The sequence below is a fragment of the Solanum lycopersicum genome, chromosome 4 (genome assembly GCF_036512215.1).
Source record: "Solanum lycopersicum chromosome 4, SLM_r2.1".
In the NCBI taxonomy this organism is placed as follows: domain Eukaryota; kingdom Viridiplantae; phylum Streptophyta; class Magnoliopsida; order Solanales; family Solanaceae; genus Solanum; species Solanum lycopersicum.
Genome location: NC_090803.1, coordinates 57,021,113 through 57,038,602, shown reverse-complemented (window position 1 = coordinate 57,038,602; position 17,490 = coordinate 57,021,113). Strand labels below are relative to the sequence as shown.

At 31.9% G+C, this 17,490-nt stretch overlaps 1 protein-coding gene across 1 annotated transcript; it reads left to right on the top strand.

Moving 5' to 3' along the window:
* The first annotated feature begins 13,855 nt into the window (after positions 1-13,855).
* LOC101268387 (F-box/kelch-repeat protein At3g23880-like) lies at positions 13,856-17,020 on the top strand. Its single transcript, XM_004237706.4, has one exon. The coding sequence runs from the start codon at positions 13,856-13,858 to the stop codon at positions 15,056-15,058; it is 1,203 nt and encodes a 400-aa protein (XP_004237754.2). The 3' UTR covers positions 15,059-17,020.
* Positions 17,021-17,490: the final 470 nt, after the last annotated feature.

Genomic DNA, 17,490 nt, shown 5'->3' with positions numbered 1-17,490 from the left:
GGGCCTTGATGATATCTACATGATTCGCTATTTTTACATGGGCAGCGACCAGTTTGGGGAGATGCAAGTCCCTGCTATTCCAAGTGAACATTGGGGGACGCTTACATTGCATGGCGGCTTACTTGCTATGTTAACTGGTGACCCCCGCAAACCAATGACATCCATATACAATGTGTGGGTTATGAAAGAAGAGAAAAATTTGGTCTAAAGTTCTTACTATTCAACCTCATATACATGTTCATTGGCCTCTCAACATCTGGGATAACAATAAGATGGTTTTCAAGATCACAGGAATTTCACAGCTGGTGCTATAAGACCCTAAAACAAGACGAGTTACAGATCTTGGATTTCAGCTGGACCCTAACATTGCTGACTGTTGTTTTTTCAATTACAAGGAGAGCCTAGTTCCAATAAAGAGAGGAAACAAGACTCAAGGCGATGACAATGCGGTCAAGAAAATTGAAAACTACTTCGATATGATACCAATGGATGAGGCCTCATCTTAGAGATTAGACGTACAAAATATTTATAGTGATAATAATGGTTAAAGAGACAGTATTATGATATTTTTGGTGTAAGAAGTCCTTTAGCAGGCATATTATCTCAAGTTTTTTCTACTTCTTTCTTAATTTTTTTTACTTTATATGCTTGATTGTAGATTTTCTGAGTGTTGGGGTTGATTAAATTTACGTGGCATTAATTAATCGAATTTTGAGATTTGAAACTTCTATAATTTGACAGTAAATTCGGATACAAAAGCTTTAAGTTTTTTTTATGTAAAATTTATGATTTTGAAAATTATGTGAAAAGCATTGTAATTCACATTAGTTAAAAATTTAAATTATAAAATCCCAACTATCACATTAATTGAGACGGGGGAATATTGTTTAAGTTTCATCTGTTGATGATTTTCTCATCAATATATGTACGTGTATTTTATATAGAGTGTACGTAAATTGTTATGTGGAAATGAAAGTTGGTCAGTCAAGAACTCACATGTCTAGAAGATGCCTGTTGCAAAGATGTGGATGGTGGGGTGGATGCGCATTCATACTCGAAACGATAAAAATTATAAATGATGATATAAGTGATAAGGTACTCTTTTAGCACGTTTTGTTTTTATATTACAAAAAAAACCATAGATTGATCCTAAAACTAAATGAAGACAAGCTACAAAAATAAAATGTCCTGGGATTCAAACCCTAGCTTGTTCACAATGGGATAAACTCAATCGTATTATCATGTTAATTATCATCATAACTCTAGATAGGAAATCTCACACACACATATATACTAGTCCTCAACATGTGCTTCACACGTGAGTTGAGTGAAAACATTTTATACGGTACAAATTAACAAAAATCACACGACAATAAGTATCACAAACTATTCAACAAAAAAATATACAAGTTGAAATATATGAACAATCAACATATTCAATAACTTTTTTTATTGTGAGTGAAATGATTATATATTCCATGAACCTGCAAATTGGACAATAAAACTTGGTTTGATAATTAAAGTGATAATTAAATGTTTTTGTTTTTACGTCCAAACATGTGTTATATTACTATGTAACATCCTCAAAATGAATAATACAAAAATTGATTAAATGACTTTGATTTGACTGTAGAAAAATATTTATGCATATGACTCTATAGTTATCCTCTATTATTTTTTCCAATGATCGATGAGAATCCTGCATATTTTTTATGTTTATGAATTTAACATAAATTCATCACTAATACTAATTATTGATCGAAGTAAAAGTCAATATCTTCTTAAGATGTGAATGCCTTTTTAAGTAAATCCTTTTTTTTGACATTCACCAACAAATAAAATAATACTTTGGATTTGTGTCAAATTTCAAGCAAATTAAAGAACACTAATCATAGAACTAATTTTCAATTGGAATAGGATTCACAAATTTGAAGATTTTATAGAGTGTTTTCTCCGTTGTATAATAAAATATGTAACTCCTAAAACTAAATAATTTTTATATTACATAGAATAGTTGAAAAGGTAAGAATAATATTGCACAAAGCCTTATATATTGTATCAACTTGATGAACTTTGCGAAATTAATGCTCCTAAAATTAAGTTACACTAGTTACTTATAGCCTAATAAATCATTATCACACAATAACGAAATCAGTATCAAAATTATTTTTCTAAAATGTGATTACAAAGCCACGTCAATATACTGGTATGAAAAATTTCTATACTCAGAATATAGGCATAAAAAAAAAAGCAAAAAGAAGGCAATATCACAACATATAATATTTTTGTTGTGACAAATGTCAACTACTATACTTCACTATGTAATTCAAAGACTTGCTTTACGTATCTACATTTATATAGGAATACATGAAAGAACACAATAAATTACTATAAATTTACGGATTTAATTTTGGGTGGTTGTGAACACAGAAGGAATGAAAATTATGAAGATTATTAAAAATATAGGTTATAGAACTGAAGATGTGTGGATTAACAGTTCAAATTCTAGTAATTATTTAGTGTGAATTAGTTGTATTAATCAATGAATTAGCATTCACTCTTAAGTGGATCAGGCCATCTACTATTATGTTTACATAATTTTCCTTAACAAGGGATAATTTACCAGTGAAGTTAGAAAGTATGAAAAAAATAAAAAACAGGTACGAATGCAAGAGACACGTAAAAAATTATATACATATGGAGACAAGTCAAACTAGAACGCCATTAGCTCGCCCTTCATCTCAGAAGATCTCCGCATTAGATACGCTCGAATCAGCAATGTCGGTTGGCGCTCAGATCTATTTCTTTAGTAGTCTCCTCTTATTGACTCTATTTGGCTGATATTATCCGAGGACATTGGAACTTTGGGTGTGTTTGGTACCAAGGAAATATTTTTTGAAAAATATTTCAAGGAAAATATGTGAGATTCTTATGCATATTTTGTGTTTGGTATTAAACAAAAAAAAATATTATTCTAAAAGCATTTATGTATAATTTAGACAAATACTATGCGAGATAGAGGTGGGATAGATGTGTGCCATAGTGGGTATGGAAGCTACGGGAGTGAGGTGAAGAAGTGGTGTCTTAGAGAGTGGGAGGACATAATCAATTGAAATGTCACTTATGAAACTTGTTTTTTCTACTTGGATAATGCATAAGTACCCCCTCAACCTATGTCCGAAATTCCAGAGAGACACTTATACTATACTAAGGTCCTATTACCCCCTTGAACTTATTATATAAATAATTTTCTACTCCTTTTCGGTATACGTGATACTATCTTGTAGGCCAAACGTGTGTTGACATTTTTTTCAAACTACTGTCATGTAGACCGAAAAGGGATAGAAAATTATTTATAAAATAAGTTGAGGGGGTAATAGGACCTTAGTATAGTATAAGTGTGCCTCTAAGATTTCAAACTTAAGTTGAGGGGTACTTATGCATTTTCCCTTTCTACTTCCTTTAAAAAGTCATTTTCTTCATTTTGAAGTGTCACGTATGAAATTTGTTTTTCCTAAAGAAAATCATTTCCAAAAATTTTGATTAGAAACTATTTTCTATGGAACACACCCTTTATCTGATGTTAAGTTGGATATTGATACACGAAGACCTAGTATGTATTATATTTTTGGCGAAATGGTTTAGTAGACTCTTATACTTGTATCAGTTTGTATTCTGAACCCTTTTACTAATCCTTTTGTCATCTGGACTAAATAAAATATAATATATTAAACTCGTCTGACCATCGACCACGCTTATGTGTCATTAAAATAGCTGAGTTAACGAGAGAATGTGACTACACACATTTAAGGCGATTGAAAATCATATTTAAAGCTTTAAATTTTAAAATATTAAAATTATATAATTAAAAAATTCTAATAAAAGAAAAGAATGTATCTTCTTCACCACACCATTTTTTCATCAAGCCCCATCCCATCGCTGCCCAACCTCTTTTTTTTTCTCCACATCATAGTTATCATCTTTAGCCCGATTTTGGTATTGACACCTTGGTGACAAGGTTTCATGACAATTATCAATGGAGAGAGAGAGAGAGTCATGTTGCTTTCATGGAGGTAGTCGGCAATTCACAATGGTGTGAGGCGGAGAGAGACGACTCTAGTCCTTTTTTTGCTATATTGGGAGCGATATTGGTCCTTTTTGCTGCCAGAATGTAAGGCGGCGAGCAATGAGGGAGTTTATAGGTATGCCGGAGAATATGGAGAGGGGAGTTCGCAGGTTCCCACCTTTTGGCTTATCTACCATCCAAATTTCTCCCACGCGTCTCAATTGCGTGAAGTCACGGAGTGTGTCACGTAAGACAAAAGGTGCACAAAATTAAAAAAAAATAAGTTTTTTTTGGGGGTGGGGGGAGGGGGTCATAGGAACTTAGTTTAATTAATGTGTCTTTGAAATTTCGGTCATAGTCTAAGGGGGAACTTGTGCATTTTTCCTATATTTTTCAAAAAGATAGTCTTTCCGGTTGTATCCAAGTTTACAGTTCACAAAATTTAGTTGAAAGAAGTCAGAAAGAGTTATTACTTATTTATCAAAAATTAAAAAAATTATCAAAAGCATGAGTTATCACTACAACCAAAATGATCTTTAATGATAATTAATAGTTTAATTATCATTAAATATGTATTTTAAGAGGCAATTGATACTCTGTATAAATGTCCCTAAAGTCTATAACAACATTGAATTCAATGACAATTAATTAATATCGGTAAAGATTGTAACACTCTTTGTGAATGTACATAATTATTGCCAATAAAAAATATTTTATAATGTATTTTGGACATTTATCGATTTCAAGAAAACTTGATCTTTTATTATGCTGAAATAGAAGAGAAGAAGAAGTATGAAAAAATAATTAACTTACAATAAAAGACGTGGACTAATTGTCTCGATACAAATATTCTATTAATAGTGCAATGACATACAAAATGTTTGTACTACTAACTGTGGCAAGCAAGAGAGCAATCATTTATTTTCTTTTAACAAACTTCATCGTTGGTTCCATATTAGTCATAAAATATTTGTTGTTGTGTACTATCAAACATAGCACGCCTACAAGCAATTTTCCCAAAAGTATATGAGAAGATAAATTTTCAATCTTTATCACTGGAATTTTGAAGATAATTCCAAAAAATCACCAAAATAGCAAAAAGAAGTTGCAATATATACATGAATCACTATGATTTATAGTAAAAAAATTAAACTTCATGATATAGGAAGAAGAAAACTTTGAGAAATGAAATACACTTTATAAGAAACATAGTTAATGTATTTGAATTTAAAAAAAAGTACAAATAATAATGACAGAAGTAAATTATTTATTTACTAAAGAACCAATGTAATGAGTTCAACCATCAACCATTTCAGGAACGTTATAAGTTGCTCTCTCAGAGGTCCAAGAGTAGTAATGTCACATTGCAATTGAAATCAATTTGCTTTGTTTATATGAAGAACCCTGTAGAAAGTGACAAACGAGAAGATCAATTTTCAATCATTATTATTGACACTTTAACAGAGTTAAAAAAAGATCACCAAAATAGGAAAAAGAAATTACCATAGTTAGATGAATCACTATAACTTAGGAAAAATGCACAAGTACCCCCCCACCCCCCACCAACCTATGTTCGAAACCTCATAGACTCACTTATACTATACTAAGGTCATGTTATCTCTAAACTTATTTTATAAATAATTTTCTACCTCACATGAATCTGCATATGAAAATTCAATAAATTTGACCTACTATTGACAAAATAAAATAATAATAATAGTAAAAAAAAAAGACAATGAATTGTGCTAAAGAGATTATGTTAGAAGGAAATGTCACTTACCCCATTTGTATTGGCACAACTCAAAGTAAAGTTCTATGTGATCGACACAAGCATCTCATATATTGATTTTCCTGTAACCAAAAAAATCATCTCATAAGCTATTGACACAAAATTACAAATTTTATTTTACATAAGAGTTCAAACTCTTAAACATAAATCAAACATCATAAACTATATTATAAGTAAGAAGCAAGGAAAAAAAATAGAAAATAACTTAAAAGAACATACAATGCAGCATCAGAATGGATAATGTTCGGGTGCTCTCTATCCAACTCATAATAAAATAGAATGTAAAAAATAAGGAGATATACATATATGAAATGAAAAGACAAGGATCACAGTGGAGAATGTAAAGAGATATCAGTTTTTTTAGAAAATTATTAATGAATAATTATCTTTTTAATGTATTTATTATATTTAAAAATATATATTTTAAGTACATATGATATGATTATTATTTAATATTTTGTTAATTAAATATTTTTATTTAATATAGGGGTATAATATTAATCCAACATTGTACTTTAATGCTTCTCACTTATAATAATATATAGTATGATATGATGATATGATTGGCAAGAAAATTGCCATTTAATTTCCACTCTTTACATTCCTTTATTTACTTTCAGCTTTTTTTTTGTACAGATTTATTTCATTTGGTCTGTGCTTGAATATAATTAACATGGAAAGATATTTAAAATGTTAAAATATCTTATAAGGAAAAAATCGGATTTCTAAGCCTTAAGGCAGATACCCAACCACTCTTAGATAGCTTTAAAGAAGAGGTTGGAGGTTAGCTCCTTAACTTCAAATGGTATTTATAAGTTCAGAATACCAACTTTTGACTTTTATCTTATTTTATATTTTTATGGCATAAAAATAAGTATTTAAGAATATATTTGGATTGACTTATTTTAAGTGATTGAATAAATGTAAAAATTGCTTGTAACACCTTAGTTTTAAGTCAATAACCATAAGTTAAAATTTCTAATTTATTTTACTTTTGATCATGTTAGCTTGGCGTCTTTTATATTTCAAACTTTTAGAAATACTTGCAAGATGTGCCAAGTGTTGTCGATTGATCTTGATGGAAAGAGTCAACCCATTAATTAGTTATGCCGAGTTTGATTATTCCATCTTTTGCCTTACATAAATAATACATATGTTTTCTTCTCAACTTATACATTTAAACCAGTAGTCAAATACAGTACTTGATGTGCTGGTGATTTTAATACATAAATAACTCACCAACTAACCTGCAAAATTGTTGTATATGCTAAGCTGAGATGTAGAGGAAAGTAGAAAGGAAATCATTGATTGGCTAATGAAAAATCTAGAGAAGCATTACCAGCTTTTTACTTGTCTTGTATGAAAAATAGTTCCGGGTGTGACCCCTGAACCAAGAATTCTCCTTCATCTTTCAAGGATCGAGAATTTCAACTGTGTTGCTAGCCCAGTTACTGGCTTATTCCTAATGCAAGAATTTTTTTGTGGATACGGTGTCCGCTTTGAAGAACCAGACAATGATGCTGATCTTACAGCAGTAGAGATGAAAAATCTTAAGGCTAAGTATCCTCAAGATGCAAAAGACTTGAGCAAAATCCAAATGTAAGTCTCAAGAGCATATTTTGCAAAAAAGGCTACTTGTGAGACTGCAAAGGTAACTTGAGATTCTTTAGAAACTGAGATGTATGGTGACAAAAAGGTACGCGCTATAAATCTTCAAACTCTTTGAAGAGAGTTCAAAATTTGAAAATGATGGAATCTGAAAAAGTAGATGAATATTGCACAAGAGTTATGAATATTGCTAATGAAATGAGAAATCATGGTGATATAATATCTGGCCAACAAGTTCTGAGAATGATTTTAATGAGTGTCACATAAAAGTATGAGTACATTGTAATTGCTATCACTGAGGAGACAAAAGATCTTTCTAAGCTTTCTATCAAAGAGCTAGTTGGATCATTTCGTGCACGCGAGAAGCGAAACTTTTTTCGTTAAGATCAACCCGAAGAGATGACTTTCCAATCTAAAGCAAATGAGAATTTTAAAAATCTCTCAAAAATCAACAGAAGAAGAATTACAAGACAAAAAAGAAGCAGCATCGTAATGATTCTTCCAAGAAGGTTGACAAATAGGTGAGAAAAACTCTAGTTTTTTTTTGTTAAGTTTGGAAAAAGACTAATCACAATGTAGAAAAATATTGACACAAAGTCAAGCCTCAATGTAACTTTTGTAAAAAGTTTTGCCACATTGAAAAGGATTACTTGCATAAGAAATGGGAGCAAGCAGTTTTTTGTGGATAACACAAGGAAGAAAGGGAAGAAAACCTTTTCTTTGCTTCTAAATCTTATGCTTCAACAAAATTAAATGAATGGTATGTTGATAGTGGTTGTACTTATCACATGACTGGATATGAAAAGTCTTTCATCTCAATTTATAATAACATCACTACTAAAGTGAGAACGGGGAATGGAGCCTTAAATGATGCAAAAGGTAAATGTACCATTTCGATCAACATATGAAAGGAAGTGGTAAGCAAATTCATGATGTTCTTTATGTTCCTAACTTGGAAGAGAATTTGCTTAGTGTTGGTCAACTCATGAAAAATGGTTATTCTCTTGTGTTAAGATATAATTATTGCAGGATTTATGATAAAATTGAGCCAAATCAAGTCATTGTTGAAGTAAAGATGATAAAAAAAAATGAAACTTCCCTTTGCAATTTCATTACAATGCATTAAAAATGAAATTGTAGATGATTCATGGCTTTGAAACAAAATATTTGTTACTTTAATTTTCATGGTTTGAAACCTATAAGCAAAAGGACATGTTGCAAGGACTTCCTGAGATTTATGTGAAAGTTGTATAATAGGAAAGTAACATTGGAAGTCTTTCCAAAAGGGGTATCTTGGAGTGCAAGTGTACTTTTGGAACTAATCCATACCGATATTTACGGACCAATGAAGACTCCATTTCTTGGAAGTCAGTTATTTTCTCATCTTTATTGATGATTTCTCAAGAATGACTTGGGTTTATTTCTTGAAAGGAAAGTCAGAAGCATTTTCTACATTCAAGAAATTTAAAGCCCATGTTGAGAAGAAAAATGTTGCAGCATTAAAACCATTCGCAGTGATAGAGGAGGTGAATACACAAGTCGAGAATTTGAAGAATATTTCAAAAATGAAGCTATTCTGAAGCAACTTACAGCAGGGTATACTCCTCAACAAAATGGTGTATTTGAAAGAAGAAATAGAACAAATGTTGAAATGGCCAGACCTATGATGAATGAGAAAGGGATGCCAAAATAATTTTGGGCAGAAGTAGCGCATACAATAGTGTACATCCTTAACAGGTGCCCGACAAAGGCAATACAGGACAAGACACATGTTGAAGCTTGGAGTGGAATGAAACCTTTTGTAAGTCATTTTAAAATTTTTGGATGTATTTGTTATGCTCATATACCTGCGGAGAAAAGAACATAATTGGATGGAAAAAAAGTGAAAATATATATTTCTTGGTTATAGTGATGTGACAAAAGCATATACGTTTCTCGGTGTCAAAACTAACAAACTTGTTATTAGTAGAGATGCCATTTTTGATGAAAAACCAACATCCAATTGGAAGGATAAAAAGATAAAGAATATTGCTATCATATCATCAAATTAATAAAAGGATAAGAAAGAGGAAGATGTCCCTAAAGTGGGAAAAATGTCAGATTCAGATGATGAAGAAACCGCTTCTAAGAGGAACAAAGATATTGAGTGACATTTATCAGATATGTAACTTTGTTGGTGTTGAGCCAGAAAATTATAAATAAGTTATAAAGCATGATGTTTGGAAGAAAGCCATGGAAGAAGAAATTCGGATGATTGAAAAAAATAATATTTGGGTGCTTGTGGCTATACCCTGAGAAAGAGAAGTTGTAAGTCTAAAATGGATTTACAAAATCAAACTCAATTAGGAAGGAGATATTCAAAAGTAAAAAAGCAAGGTTGACTGCCAAAGGCTTTACGCAAAAATTAGGTATTGATTTTAAGAAACTTTCTCTCCAGTTGGTCGCCTTGAGACAATTAAAGCTGAAATTGTTGTTGCGCACAAAAGAAATGTAAGATATTTAAACTTGATGTTAAATCTGCATTTCTTAATAGAAATCTTGATAAAAAAAAATTATGTTGAGCAACCTTGAGGATTTTTTGTTCAGTGGGGGAGAAGAGAAGGTGTACAGGCTAAAAAATGCTCTTTACGGAATGAAGCAAACTCCAAGAGACTGGTACAATGAAATTGATAAATACTTTCTGAAAAATAATATCAGAGAAGTAAATGTGAAGCCACTTTGTATGTGAATAAAGAACATGACAACATTATCATTGTTTGTCTCTATGTGGATGATCTGCTCTTTACAGGAAATGATGTGAAGATGGTGCAAAAGTTCAGGCAAGATATGATGCAAGCCTATGAAATGAGTGATCTTGGGTTGCTAAATTATTTCTTGGGCATCGAAGTTTCTCAAGTGAAGGAAGGAATTTTTATTTCTCAAAAGAAGTATACTGAAAGTATCCTTCAAAACTTCAAAATGATGGATTGCAGGTTTGTGGCCATACCATTAGCAGCAAATGAGAAGTTCAGAAAAGATGATGGAGAAAAGAAAACTAATAGCTCACTTTATAGGAGCTTGATTGGAAGTTTGTTATATCTTACTTCAACAAGGTCAGATATTATGTTTGCTTCTAGTTTATTATCCATATTCATGCAAGAACCAAGCCAAGTGCACTATAGAGTTGCAAAGCGTGTTCTATGCTACTTGCAAGGGACAATGGATTATGGGATAATGTTTCAATTTGGTGGAGATTTGAACTTAATTGGTTATTCTGATAGTGATTGGGCTGGACGTATAAATGACATGAAAAGTACTTCTAGTTATGCTTTCTTATTTGAATCAAGTATTTGTTCTTGGTTATCAAAAAAGCAAAGTGTTGTTGCTCAATCCACTGCCGAAGTAGAATATGTTTCAGCAACTAAGACTACTTTTCAAGCTATTTGGCTTAGGAGAAAATTTGAAGACATTGGTGAAAAACAAACAAGAGGGTCTGTTCTATATTGTGATAACAAACCAGCAATTGCAATTGCCAAGAATCCAGACAGCCATGAAAGATAAAAACATATTTCCATCAAGTACCATTTTATCCTAGAAGCACAGGAGAAAGACGAAATTCAGTTGCATTTTTAGACAGGAGAAAAACTTGTTGACATCTTCACCAAAGACTTCCTAGAGAAAAATGTTGTTGCATTGGAGTTATCAAGCAAATGCATTAAGGGGGGGGGGGCAGTGTTAGAATTAATGCATCTATGTTTAGTCTTCCGAAATTGTCTCTTAGTTTTTTCAAGAAGTCTTTTTAGAATTTCGTAATACATGTATCTAGTAAATTGTGATACATGTATTTAGTTACTTATGCAAAACCTTTGATTTATATTATTACTAGTATAAATAGAGATGTAGTTGATGATAGCAATCATCTTAAATGGTCTTAACTAACCTATAATAAACTTGAGCATTCTCTAAAGATACTATTTTCCTTCCATATTTCCTACATATCGTACATATGTCATAAATATTTCATGAAATAAAATCTCTAAATATTTGGACGTGATATTTTTAATTTTTTTTTAACTTAATGCATTCCAACAATTCGACCACTTCTTCAACGTCTTACAGTGAAAATTCAGCCATTTTAGTTATTATCGAAATAATTACATTCAATAGCTTATAAGAAAACAACTCGATCAGATTGTGGTAGCATCGGTGATGCTGGTGGGCTGTTTATGTATAATAGTAGTTGTCCTAAGAGATTGTATGTCCTCCTTTTTGATAAACTTAACAGCAAGCTAACAATTTGTTTTTGTTGTTACATATCCCTTGTTTAATGAAAAAAGGATTTGGAAATTTTGATGATGTTTTTCCATTGATATATGTATGTGTGTATGTAAATTGTTGTATGTAAATGAGAGTTGGCCAATCAAGAATTTCCATGTCAAAAAGATGCATATTGTTGCAAAGATGCAGATATGGAGGTGGATGTGTGGTCATACTAGAAGTGATAAAAGATTAGCAATAAGAATATATGGGATTAAGTGGGAGTGGCCTCGGATCCGTGATAGATAAAATGAGGAAAGTATCGAAATATGTCAATTCAAGCGAGAAAGCTAAATTTTTTTACCAATATCAGAACTTTTGGAAATAATGCACTTAAGGGATTGATTCGGCATCAACGTGTATACTTTGGCCATGCAATACCATATCACGATATGGAATCGTGTGATGGAATCAGCGTTTGGACATGCGATTTTATGTTGATTTCATCTCATGATTTAATATCATGAGATGTGATTTCATATTCTCTAAAAACCATGATATACGAATTCCGTATCATGATTTGAGATTTTTTTAATATAAAAATTGATTCACAAGTTCATATTTTGTTTTTTTTAAAAAACCCCACATTTGTATCTACTAACCATTTATTTTATATGTAAATAAAATTTATAACAGGATCATTACTTTTTAAAATTTATTATTTTCACCAACATATAGTCAATTTAAGTCACACCAACCGATTGTTGAGTAATATAAAAGACTATCTTAGTACACTACAATATATGTTCAATTTTTTTATTGAATTAAAGTTAGATGAAACAATTACTTAAGTGGAGAAAAAATAACAATGTAATAATTTATTATGATATTTTATAATTTTTATTTATTTGGTAAGATTGAATAAGCAGTTGAGTCTATTTTAATAGCTTTACAACTTATTAGATTCTTATGTTTATGAGAAAATATATATAACACCAAAATTTCATATTGCATATTCAAATAAAAATTCAATTTCATCTCATAATTCTATATTATGATATCATATCATGATTCCATATCAAGATACCATCTTGCACGACCAAACAGGCGAGTTACCTTACCCTAAATCTTGTTTCTAGTTTTAACAGTTCAAATTCTAGTAATTATTTAATGTGAATTAGTTGTATCAATCAATGAACTAGCACTCACTCTTAAGTGGATCAGGCCATCTACTATTATGTTTACATAATTTTCCTTAACAAGGGATAATTTACCAGTAAAGTTAGAAAGTATGAAAAAAAAATAAAAACAGGTACCACTAAGGAAAGTAAGGAGTAATATATGCATGACATGCAATCAATGTTCTACTCATAGTTTTGAGCCTATGTTATTGACTACTTAATTAACACTTTATTGTTATACTTAATTTATTTCACATGACGAATATAAAATTCACATTCAAGAACGTTTAAGAAATAGATTTATTTGGCCCACAGGCTGGTCTTGTCCATATATCTCAAGCCCCCACAAATCAAAAAACTTATTTAGATCAAGATAAAACACATTGTTCTTAAATGGGCTTAAAAAATAATAGTCCAGTTCTATGAAATCACGAGTTAAGTCAGGCCTGCCCAATGAATCTAGCCCATATAAAAGGCTCTACTAAGACATGATTTTATAGCTAAGAGGGCCTTGGTGAGCCCAAAGGTAATTAAAACCCTAGAAAGGAATTAAGAGGAGTTGTACTATAAAATAAAATGACAAGAAGTAGGAGGAAGTAGTCAACAATTGAGCTATTTCTACAACACCACTCAATCAATTTTTGACAGTTCTGCTTCATCAACTTGTAAGGTTAGAATTCTGACTGATTATTTATTTTGAATTTGAATCTGAATTTGTTCTATTTGGGGATATAGTGTTTTTCTGCCATTGTTTCTGTTCATGCTAATTCGTTTTATTTCTTTCCATTTCAAAGAATTTGTTGATTGATATTAGTTGAAAAAAGGTATTTAAATTACCCTAGCAAACCACATGACTACTTTACTTGTCTTCTCCTAATTATTGATGAGTCCAATTTACTATGTGTTCTAGTAAAACATGTTTCTATATATGTTCTCTTTAAATATGTTTGTAACATGACTTTTTTTTTAACCAGTATGGATGGTGGTCGTCCTATACCAGAAGATGTAGTGGTTGATATTCTATTGAGATTGCCCGTGAAATCACTCTTGCGTTTCAAATGTGTTCGAAAGAACTGGTGTGCTCTCATCAAAAGTCCGAGTTTCATAAAAGAACATTTTCAATATCGCAACAATAATTGTGCTCGTCTCCTTGTTTGCAACATGAAAATGGCACCTGAATTACACCCCATCGTAAAGTCTGTTGTATTCTCCTTGCTCCCTGAAGAAATTGTTCCAGGTGTGACCCCTGAACAAAAAACTCTCCTTCAGCTTCAGAGGGTCACTGATTTCACGTGTGTTGCAGGTCCAGTCAATGGATTATTCTTAGTGGAGAAGTCGCTTTATGGAGTAGATGTCTGCTTGGGTTTGTGGAATCCTGCCACCAAAGAGTTTAGGTCTCTACCTCCTGCGCCATTTGAGATTGAGGGTTTTTTGTCTCACAATAATGATCATCAGTATGGATTAGGATTTGACATGTCGACTCTAGATTACAAGGTTGTATGGATTCGAGTATTCTGGGATGATCTTGGACTAAGTGATAATAATCGTGTCTATACATGTGTCTATTCCTCATGCAACAATTCATGGAGACGCCTTACTCCCAAATTCCCTCCCAGTTCTATCTTATCTGCACCCCTTGATGCCACTTATCTCAACGGAGTTTATTATTGGCTTTCAAGGGGCCTCGATGGCATCTTCATGATTCTCTCGTTTGACATGGTCTGTGAACAGTTTGGGGAGATGCAAGTCCCAGATATTCCAACTAAACATTGGGGGACGCTTACATTGCATGGCGGCTCACTTGTAATGTTAACAAGTGGCCAACCTATGACATCCATATATGATGTGTGGGTAATGAAACAAGAGGGAAATTGGTCCAAAGTTCATACTATTCAACCTCATATAGATGCTCATTGGCCTATCAACATCTGGGATAACAATAAGATGGTTTTCGAGAACATGGAAACTTCACAGCTAGTGCTATATGACCCTAAAACAAGACGTGTTACAGATCTTGGATTTCAGCTGGACCCTAACATTGATGGCTGTTGGGTTTTCAATTACAAGGAGAGCTTAGTTCCAATAAAGAGAGGAAGCAACACTCAGGGTGAGGATAATGCAGTCAAGCAAATTGAACACTACTTCAATACTCTACCAGCGGATGAGGCCTCATCTTAGAGATTATACGTACAAAATATTTCTAGTGATAAAAATGGTTAAACAGACAGAGTATTATGATGTTCTTGGTGTAAGTCCTTTAGCAGGACATATTATCTCAAGGTTTTTCTACTTCTTTCTTAAATTATTATTTTTTTACTTTTTATGTTGATTGTAGATTTTCTGAGTGTTGGGGTTGATTTAATTTACGTGGCATTAATATGAATTTTGAGATTGAAATTTCTATAATTTGACAGTAAATTTAGATACAAAAGCTTTAAGTTTTTTTCAATAATAAATTTTTTTTTTCAAATTATGTGAAAAGCATTGTAAATCACAATAATTAACAATTTGAAAGATAAAATCCCACTATCATTTTAATTGAGATGGGGGGAGTATTGTTTAAGTTTCATCTGTTCATGATTTTTCCATCTATATATGTACGTGCATTTTATATAGAGTATGTTTGTAAATTGTTGTTACATCGCGTGGCGACTCGCTTGCAATGTTAGTTAGTTATAAGTGTATGACATCCATATATGAAATGAAACAAGAGGTAAGCTGGTGCAAAATGTTTACTGTTCAACCTTTATAGATGCTGCTACTTGCCCTAAAAGTATATGGGAGAATGATAAGATTGTTTTTGAACCGACAAAAACTTCATAACTGGTTCTATATGACCCTACAAGTTACAGATCTTGGAACTATTGGCAGTTGTGTTTTCAATTATCAGGAGAGCCCAGCTCTAATTACGAAAGGAAATGAGTCTCAAGACCAGGATAATACTGATCGAGCAAATGAAGTAGTACAACTATTAGGTGGATCAATGATGTCAAGTTTTGAAAACCAATTCCCCCCTCCCCCCTTGATCTTTCATTTTATTAGCTGGATGAACCTTTTAGTATTAGGTCATTGGATTCTACTCATTCATCATGTACCGTTTATACTTTGGTCATTGATACGAACATAAAGTCTATTTTTTTTAGTGTTTTGCTCACATTTGACTACTTGCTAAATTGTTGGCTAAATGTGTATTATTTTATCAAAATAAGCTTTAAGAAAGCGTCGACTTTGAAATATTTTAGGAATATATCAAGCACTCAAAGTGGAAAAGTATTGACATTTGCTTCTGTGTATCTTCCAAGGCTACTTGATGTGAGTGAAGAAGCAGAAAAACAATAAGAAATTCACATCGAGCTCATTTTTGGGGAATAGATATGTCAGTCTAAGAGCAGATGACAATTTGATCGCGAGAGTTGCTAAGTCCATTATGGAGGAAGAATCATATTATGAACTTTCTTATTAATTGGAGATAATCTAGTATGGATGGTTGTCGTCCTTTACCAAAAGATGTAGTAGTTAATATTCTATTGAGGTTGCATGTGGAATCACTTTTGCGTTTCAAATGTGTGCAAACATTTGTATCCTCTCATCAAAAGTTCTAGTTTCACAAAGAACATTTTCATTACAAGAACAATCATGCACGTCTACTCGTTTGTAACTCAAAAATATTACATGAAGGACATGGCCTTGTAAAGTCTGTTCTATTCTCCTTGATCCCTGAAGAAACCCCTGAACAAAAGGCTCTCCTTCAGCTTCTAAGGGACTTTGGTTACAACTCATGAGTGTGGGAGCATGAAAGCCAATGAAGAATCCCTTGCTTATTTAAAACATGAGTGAGCACACGAAATTCGCCGTCACCATCTGTTTGGATAGACTTTATGGTGATATTGAATTGATTTTCAACAAGTCCCTTAATTTGAAGAAAAATATGTGAAACATCTGATTTCTTAAACATTGGAAATTCCCAAACAAAATTGCTATAGACATCCACAAAAACAAAATAGTAACGATGACCTTCTGAAGAAATAAAAGGAGATAGTCCCAAATATCCGCTTACAATAATTGTAAAAACGAAAACCTATTATTGCTACTAATGGAAAGATTTAATTTGTGTGACTTGCCAAGTTAGTTGGCAACTAAACTTTCAGCATTTCTATACATTGTATAAAATGTGAATTGCATTGTATATATAGTGTTGGGATTAATGCATCTATGTTTAGTCTTTCGAAATTGTCTCTTAGTTTTTCAAGAAGTCTTTTTAGAATTTCGTAATACATATACCTAGTAAATTGTGATACATGTATTTAGTTATTTGTGTCAAACCTTTGATTTACATTATTACTAGTATAAATAAAGATGTAGTTGATGATAGTAATCATCTAAAGTGACCTTAAGTAGCCTATAATAAACTTGAGCATTCTATAAAGATACTATTTTCTTTCCATATTTCCTACAAATTGGTATCAAGAGCAGGTTTCGTTCTTAATATGAGGTTAGGTGAAGAAAAAATTTGGCAGCCAAAAAAATGAAGGTGTTGATTCTTCAATTATTCGTACTCCATTTTTTGATGAACTGATTTTGAATACTGGAAGATAAGAATGAGAACACAT